Raw genomic sequence first — 8,176 nt, 5'->3', positions numbered from 1 at the left:
CGGCCTGGCAGTGAAAGCGCGGAATCCTAACCACTAGGCCACCAGGGAACTCCCTTTATGATCTTAAAGCATACTTATATGTGTATCCTTAAAAAATGTTGATTTGTATTTTTTGAACTTTATACAAGTGGAATATTCTGTTTTCTGACTTATTTTCACTCAGTATCATATCCCTGAAATTATTGGTACTGAATGCCAGTTTTTGCTCCTACAAACACTGCAGCTATGAATATTCATACATACTGTCAAATAACAAACAAATCTGGACTTAGGAAGGAGGGACTTTATTTGAAGTGATTATTGCAAGGAAGGAAAGGAGCTACTGAAATAGGGAGAAGGAAGCTGTTGCAAAGAGAGAAGCTCTAACCATAGACCTACACGCGTCTCAAGGGTTAGGCAAAGAGGTTTTCTTTCACAGGGAGGAGTAAATAAGGCTAGAAAGAACTGGGTGTGAGGAAGTGGGATGACCAGGAATAGCTTATGGCACAATAGATCAGAGAATGTTTTACCCTGAACCCAGCCTATTCTCAGGAGGGGCTGTTAAGGAGGGGTTGTGTACAGCTCAAGCTGGGGGAGGGGGACACAGTGCAAAGTTCATGGACCTGGAGGAAGGAGAGCAGCTTAACCAAAGTTTAGTTAACAAGCATTTTGTTTTCATTGTTCTGTGGGGAAAAGCAGTTCATCTAAGCGTTTATGAGGCAAAGAATTGAAATTTGGAGTCTGTGTCTAGCCTTGCCATAGGTAAACAAGGGGGCACCCATGAGTTTTATCTAAGTAATATAAGGAAGGGTGTCTCTTTGCAGTAAGTCATGTTCCAGAGCACAAAAGGGTGGGAGGGGTTTCTTAACTTTTCCAGGATCACAGGGCTTGAGCGAGGTTCAACATTGTCGGTACATCTCCTGATAAACATACGCAAGAATTTCTTTAAAATATATAACTATAAGTGGAATGGCTGGGTCAAAAGGTATGTGTAGTTTCACTTTTAAAGGGTAATGCCAAATTGTTTTCCAAAGTGGTGGTACCAGTTCACACTTCCAACAGCGCATGGGAGCTCCAGTTGCTCTATATCGTCAGGGTTTAAAAGAGGATTTGAGGATTTAAATTTTTTGCCAACGTGGTGGCTATGAAGTGGGTCTCATTACATTTCCTTGATGATTGAGACTGAGCATCTTTCATTGTTAACTGCATGTGTTTCTCTTCTGTGAAGGGTCTTCGGCCCACTTTTCAATTGGATTATCTTACTGATTTTGTGAGAGTTCACCAATATGTTTTGGTAGCATAAATGGATTTACGACTGAAAAGGCCCTAAACTGATAAAGAACTGCGATTAGGTTTGGGAGATATCCAACAGCTAAAAATCTTAAACACAGCCTCTCCCTCGGGCTTCTGATTTGATCCTCACTAGCGTCTTATGAAACAGAGCCGTAACCCCACTTCTCAGGTCAGTTTTACCCATCACCACCGGCTTCTGTCTGTGGGAAAGGGACCTAGCGACTTCCTCCCGTGCTTTCCCAGCTCTTGGTTCCACGTCCTCAATCCCGGCGAACTAATCACCGGTTACGCAGTATTTATTGCAGCACCTCAACGCCCCTCGCAATATTCTCGCAAGTGTTGGTTCCAGCCGATCATGTGACACCCAAGATGGCGGCGTCCAGTGCGGCGGAGGAGGCGGCGGTTTACTTAATAGTGAGCGGTATCCCGTCGGAGTTGCGCTCAGCCCAGCTACGGAGCTACTTTAGCCAGTTCCGGGAACAGTGCGGCTGTGGCTTCCTCTGTTTCCACTACCGGCATCGGCCTGAGCGGGCCCCTCCCCAGGCTGCTCCCGACTCTACCCTAACTCCTATCCGCCAGGGTCTCGCCCAGACTTCACTCAACGATGCCCGCACTCTCTCCACTCAGGACTCTGCTCCTGCCCAGACCCGCACCTGCTGCTGCGTCATCTCGGTACGGGGGCCAACTCAAGCCCAGAGGTTTCTCCGTATGTACTCGGGCCGCCGGTGGCTGGATTCTCAGGGGACTTGCTTACCTGGTCGTTGTTTCATCCGCAGACTTCGGCTACCTACTGAGGCATCAGGTACGAGTAGGAGAGAGAATAGACTGGGACTACTAGAGGCACTGGAACAGAGGCACCGTCCCTGAGGATTGTTGAGGATAAGTCAGGTCTCTCGTTAGGGCTCTTTAGGAGTTTATATCATTTCTGGACAAAGTTTCAGGCTCAACTCTCACGTTAGAAAAACTCGGGGGGAAAAAAAAAGAGGCCTATTCAGGTGATCTTTCCCATTTATTAAGTCTATTTATTAAGTCTATCCTCTTTTGCACTGACATAGAAGGGGAAAAAGGAAATCAGATATTGTCTTTGTTGCTCTCCACCCAGTCCTCTGTTGGCAAGATGCAAATGAAGAGACAAACTCTTTTCTCTGGACAGCTCCCATTTTCATGGGAAATCACTTTGATAGGGAAACAGGAAGCACAGTGCAGGGCCCTCTAATTTATTCATTCAACAAATCTAGCCTGTATTGCTAGACGTAGTGTGACTCTAGCTGGTATGCAGAGCACAGTTGGACACAGTCTGTGCTCAGAATCCAGAGAGGAAGACAGATTTGTAAAAAGGTAAGTGTCACAGAGATGCCATTCTAATTGTTAACGTTTACTGAGCACTTCCTGTGCACTTACTGGGCACGGTTCGAAGTCTTTTCGTTTTCTTATTGACTCTTCACAACAATCCTATAAGGTAGGAGCTATTGTTACCCATTTTATAAGTGAGGAAACTGAAGAATACGGAAGTTATGTTATATTACAAGGTGACAGAGTCACAGTACTAACTGGGCGTTTTGCTCCAGAGCCTGTGCTCTTTAACACCAACTGCTGTGAGATGACAGGGGAGGGAGAAACCCATTTCCTAGAAGGATTAGGAAATGTGGCTTTGCATCTGGATCTTGAAAGATAAACAGGAGTTGGTGGGAAAGAATGGTGTTCAAAGTAAATGGCATTTGCAAAGACACAGATATGTGAAAGCCCATGAAACTCTCAGGGCATGTTAAATTGTTTGATGTGATTGGAACACATGGTATGACGGTGTGCAGGGGGTGAGGGTTGGTGGCAGTTGAAAATCAAAAGGTCATCAGGAATCAGATCTGGAAGAAACTTATGAGCTTAGCCTAGGTGATGAGAAATGGCATGAGATTACTAGGTGGTTCTGGTCAGGGAACAGAGGAAGGGACTCTGGAAAAGTTTGAAAGGGAGAAACAGCATTAGGCTAAAGGATTTAAACCTTGAACAGTTTCTGACTCAAGTGTTGCTGGAGACTTCTAGGTTTCAAGAACTATTCTTCTCCCTGCTTTCCAAGGTTTGGACTCCTTTCCCTTCAAGACCCGGAAGGAACTGCAGAGTCGGAAGGCTGAGAGTGAAGCCTTCACGCTGGCCGACCTGAGGCAACTGCCAGAGCTGAACCCACCGGTGCTGATGCCCAACGGGAATGTGGGGACTCCCCTGCGGGTCTTTTTGGAGTTGATCCGGGCCTGCCGTCTACCCCCTCGGATCATCACCCAGCTGCATCTCCAGTTCCCCAAGACAGGTTCCTCCCGGCGCTACGGCAATGTGTCCTTCAAGTATGAGGACTCAGAGACTGTGGAGCAGGCAGAGCTTGTGTACACAGCCGAGGGTGAGGAGATACCCCAGGGAACCTGCTTGGCAGACGTACCAGCCAACCCCTGTGAAGAGCCAGAGGAAGAAGAGGAAGAGGAAGAAGAGTCACACTCAGATGACGTGAGTACAGGGAGCCACCTTGTCCTTGCTGGCAGCTTAGAGAGGCCAAGGCGTTAACAGCACCGCTCTTCAATTGTGTATTACCAGAGTTCTAAACCTGGGGTCCTCAGGAGGCTTCCAAAGACTTTGAACTCCCTGACCTTGAACGTAAAACTGCATTTGCACATGCAGGTATATGTTTCTTTGGGAGAGGGGCCAGAGCTTTTATCAAAAGATTCTCAAAGCGGTCTTCTTTTCATTCCTTCAGAAGAAATGTAAGGAGGGTCCCTTTCATTGATGAAATCCACTGACCAAGAGATAAGATCACCTAAGGAAGCAGAGGCACAGCTGGGATGTGAACCCAGTCCCCTTCGCTGCTTGTCTAACTTCTGTGTGCTTTCATTATGTGGTTGAGAAGTCGCCTCTATTTTCTGACCTTGAGTCTGTGGATTGAACACTAGCCTCCACTCTAACTTTATCAATGAAATAGACGTTTCTTCTACGTCTTTCTCCAAACTTGTTTGTTCATCCATACAATCGGGAGAGGTGTGATTTGTTGGGAAACTTTTTAAATGCATACTCTGGGTAAGAAGTAATTGACCTGTGTCTTCAAAATTCCCAGCTCAGAGTTGCTAACACATCTGGACCACATCCTTAGTGTGTGGTACTGTCCTGCCTTTTCTCCAGCCCCTGCTCTGTAGCAGTGATTCCTGAGACCTCCTGGAGTTTAACTGGGGCAGGAGTCCCCAAGATTTCAAGCCAGGAGTCATTCTGTCATTCCACAAGTCCAGTCAAGCAGTTGTAAACACAGGGGCTAGCACAGGATTCCAAAGACATTTTAAGACTCATTTCCTTCCCACAAAGAGCCTTCAAGCTCCCTGAAGAGAGAGAACCAGCATCTGGAAAGGGGATGTGGTATGGTATGGGTTTGAACGCTGGCTCTGCCCCTCTCTTAGGCAAATCACTTTACTCCTCTAAATCGAGGTTTCATCACCTGTAGAATGGGAATAATGGTACTAACCTCACAGCGTTGTTGGGGTGATTAAAGGAGCTAAGGTATGTGAAGGGCCTGACACAGTAGACGATAAGTTTAGTTCCTGTCCCTTCTTTCTTTGTGACATAATGTAGAAAGGCATAAACAGGGTGTATTGATTAGCAGTGAGAAATTCAGAGACCAGTGAGAGTGGTGGGGGACCTCATGTGAGCTACAGAACTTGAGGAATGAGGAGGATTTAACCAAGTGAAGAGGAGGTGGTGGTGGAAGAGGAGGGCAGATATTCGGGCAGGGAGAACAACATGGCCAAAAGCACAGGGATAAGAGTGAGTCAGGCTTGTGGCGGAAGGGGCCAAGTATGTTGAGAAACAGGGCATGGAGAGATGTTTTGGTCACGGCTTAGGGGCCAGAAAGTGCTGCTTCTCAGAGAAATTTGGAGGAAAGGAGCCGAGGTCCCATCTATGGGACCTCCTGTGCACTGAGCTGCCCTCCTCGTGGGCCTGAGGTCAGGAAGCTGGACAGGCAGATCACCTCTCCCCACCTTCTCCCAGGACGATGAGCGGGGTGAGGAGTGGGAGCGGCACGAAGCGCTGCATGAGGACGTGACCGGGCAGGAGCGGACCACTGAGCAGCTCTTTGAGGAGGAGATCGAGCTCAAGTGGGAGAAGGGCGGCTCAGGCCTGGTGTTCTACACTGATGCCCAATTCTGGCAGGAAGAGGAAGGAGGTAACACTGGCACCCGGGCAAGGGCAGGGGTGATCCCTGCTGCGTTCGCTCAGGGCGCTGTGCTCCACACGGTGGGTTCCCTGGCAGTGAGCCCAACTAAAGGGCTAGGGAAGAGGCTTACGCTGGTCGTATATGAGAGACCAGCCATCCTTTCTAGGGGTGAGGGATCAGTGGAGTGGAGAGAAAATGCCCTCCTACAAATTCTGAATGACCCCCCCTTCAGAGGAGAGATTTGAAGATAAAATCAAAAGCCCCAAGTTCTAGGAAGTCTAATTTAATTTAACTCTTGACAGAACTGAGAGTCCTTGGCTCACTCTGCTTGATGCTTTTCTATCTGCAGACTTTGATGAACAGACAGCCGATGACTGGGATGTGGATATGAGTGTGTACTACGATGCAGGTACTGGGCCAGAGGTTGCAGTACTGGGAGGTGGAATGGTGCCCTGGCCTTGCAGTGACACTTTACCAGACCTGCTTAGCAGAGGCTGAGACAGGGCACCAGTTCCCTTGGGGTAGCCCGCTAAGAGGTTCCTCTCTTAAAACATCTTTAGTTGAGTGCATTAAGTGCTGGTTGTGGGCAGAGCCTTTTTCCTTTCTTTGTGCAGGAAGGACATGTGGTGACAGCCCTCAGGGAGCTCTGGTTCTGATGGGCAGACCCTAGTAGAGTGGGAGGGTCAGGAGTTCGGGCTCTGGTTAAGAATTTAGATCCTGGAGTCAGAAATGACCTAGGGTGGTTGGGGGGTGGGAAGGGAAGACCTGGGTCCTAATTCTCTCTCTCATTTTTTGGCTTTATGACTTTTCTGTACTTCAGTTTCCTCATCTGTAAGATGAGACAGCTGTGGTTCTTATTCTTGGTGAGCTCCCAGTCTAATGGGAGAAATAATAATACAGTAATAACACACCATAAAAATGAATATTTAAATCTTGTGAGGGCCTAGAAACCTGATTTTACCCCCCTTCTGCTGAGAGAGACCCTTCCACAAATTGGGCTCTACTTCCTCAGATGGTGGAGACAAGGATGCCCGAGACTCTGTCCAAATTCGTCTGGAACAGAGACTCCGTGATGGCCAGGAGGCCGGCTCCATGATTGGACACCAGGTGGGCACCTTCGAGCGCCACACCAAGGTGAGCACTGTGCCAGCCCGCCGACCCCTCTCTTTTCCTTCTTTACCCTCATTCCCTTCCCCGCCCCCACAGGAGCCCCATCTCAAGTCTTCTCCCTTCCCTCTGCAGGGCATTGGGCGGAAGGTGATGGAGCGGCAGGGCTGGGCCGAGGGCCAGGGCCTGGGCAGCGGGTGCTCAGGGGTGCCCGAGGCCCTGGATAGTGACGGCCAGCACCCTAGATGCAAGCGTGGATTGGGGTGAGTATGGGTGAGGGACTTCCCTGGGAGCCCAAGTGAGCCTTTCAGCTGTACCCTCTTCCCTCTGGTTTTGGATTGGGTGCTAGAGACGCCTAGGGAATGAACTTCAAAACAGAATTAGAAGGAAAAAGTATGTTTGGCGCTAACGTTTTCAAGACTGAGTCCTCAGGCTTGACACGATCATTAATCTCCTGGGGGAGTCATTCCCCCAAGTCTGAGGAGTTTGGACTTGATGATTGCTATTAGAAAGTGACTGTAAGTCACAGAGTGGTGACAGTTGTTCTAAATTTCGTGTACCATTTAAAATGAAAGCAGTATGTGAGGCCTCTGGTTGCTGGCACTATCAATGGATGGATAAGGGGGCTGGAGAGCAAAGATCCAGATTTAAATGCTCAGTCTTTGGGACAAACCACATATGAAGTAGCTTCTACCCTGTTCTTTCTCAAACCCTTTACTGCTGTGAGATAGCAGCCCTCTCACTGAGAGCTCTTTTTGATCCAGGTACCATGGAGAGAAGCTCCAGCCATTTGTGCAACCAAAGAGGCCCCGTGGAACTGGCTTAGGGCTCATCTCCACCATCTACGATGAGCCCCTACCCCAGGACCAGGGGGATTCGCTGCTCCGCCGCCAGCCACCCACCAGCATGAAGTTTCGCACAGATATGGCTTTTGTGAGGGGTTCCAGCTGTGCCTCGGACAGCCCCTCAGAGCGTGAGTGGCAAGTTCAAGGGCTTCCTTAATCAGGATCACTCATAATTGCACAGTGGCAGCCCTCTGCCTGGCCCTGTCTCCCACGGAAGCAGAAAGAACTATGGGAGCAGCAGTCTGCGCGGCTTGTTCAGAACTTGCCTTCTGCCTGTCTACCTCAGGGGCATTTTTATAAAAAGCCCCCTATCCTCCCTTTTGATGATAGCGCTTAATGACTTGTCCTCGGTGGTCTCCTAACTCTAGTCCCTGTTTGGGCTTGCTCCTGTTGCCTCCCCCAGCACCGTGAAAACTGGATTGACTGAGGTTATCGTCACAACCTTCCTGGGGGCAAGGGGAGGGTGGGAGTGGGTTCAGCATGAAGCCCAGAAAGAGGGGAAAAGGGACATGGAAGAGGAGAGGATTTGTGGTTGGAAGAGACGCTCTTGGGGCGGGCCCTCCATCGCCTCTACCCTTAACTGGCTGGGACCGGGCAGCGGAGAGTCCGCTGCAGGTGTCCCGGGTCTGCGACCTGACGAGAGAATAAAAAACTTTACTACCGAATTTCTCTTTCTCTTCTAATTCGGCCGGGAGGAAGGTGGAGAAATCCCCAGAAAGGTAACCGCCCTCTCCCCCAGGCCCCCACGTCCGCCCCACGCACCGACGTC

General features: G+C 49.3%; 1 protein-coding gene across 2 annotated transcripts; it reads left to right on the top strand.

The window, feature by feature from the left end:
- Positions 1–1,455: 1,455 nt before the first annotated feature.
- GPATCH3 (G-patch domain containing 3) lies at positions 1,456–8,072 on the top strand. Of its 2 annotated transcripts, XM_067724969.1 has the most exons (8): positions 1,456–2,074; positions 3,347–3,765; positions 3,853–3,936; positions 5,290–5,464; positions 5,805–5,864; positions 6,468–6,589; positions 6,698–6,825; positions 7,327–8,072. In XM_067724969.1, the coding sequence occupies exons 1-8, from the start codon at positions 1,642–1,644 to the stop codon at positions 7,562–7,564; spliced, it is 1,659 nt and encodes a 552-aa protein (XP_067581070.1). In that variant the 5' UTR covers positions 1,456–1,641; the 3' UTR covers positions 7,565–8,072. The 2 variants fall into 2 exon arrangements, with proteins under 2 accessions (XP_067581070.1, XP_067581071.1); XM_067724970.1 differs by lacking the exon at positions 3,853–3,936 and having other exon boundaries at positions 1,459–2,074.
- Positions 8,073–8,176: the final 104 nt, after the last annotated feature.

The sequence above is a fragment of the Pseudorca crassidens genome, chromosome 2 (assembly GCF_039906515.1).
Source record: "Pseudorca crassidens isolate mPseCra1 chromosome 2, mPseCra1.hap1, whole genome shotgun sequence".
Taxonomy (NCBI): domain Eukaryota; kingdom Metazoa; phylum Chordata; class Mammalia; order Artiodactyla; family Delphinidae; genus Pseudorca; species Pseudorca crassidens.
The sequence above is the reverse complement of the archived record's forward strand: the minus strand, read 5'-3'. Positions and strand labels throughout refer to the sequence as shown.

Bases quoted from the DNA above. Each gene is read 5' to 3' on its own strand.
- GPATCH3 (XM_067724969.1), top strand. From the start codon at position 1,642: ATGGCGGCGTCCAGTGCGGCGGAGGAGGCGGCGGTTTACTTAATAGTG. The intron at 3,937-5,289 runs GTATATGTTTCT...ACCTTCTCCCAG, and splicing joins AACTGCATTTGCACATGCAG to GACGATGAGCGGGGTGAGGA. The intron at 6,826-7,326 runs GTGAGTATGGGT...TTTTTGATCCAG, and splicing joins AGATGCAAGCGTGGATTGGG to GTACCATGGAGAGAAGCTCC.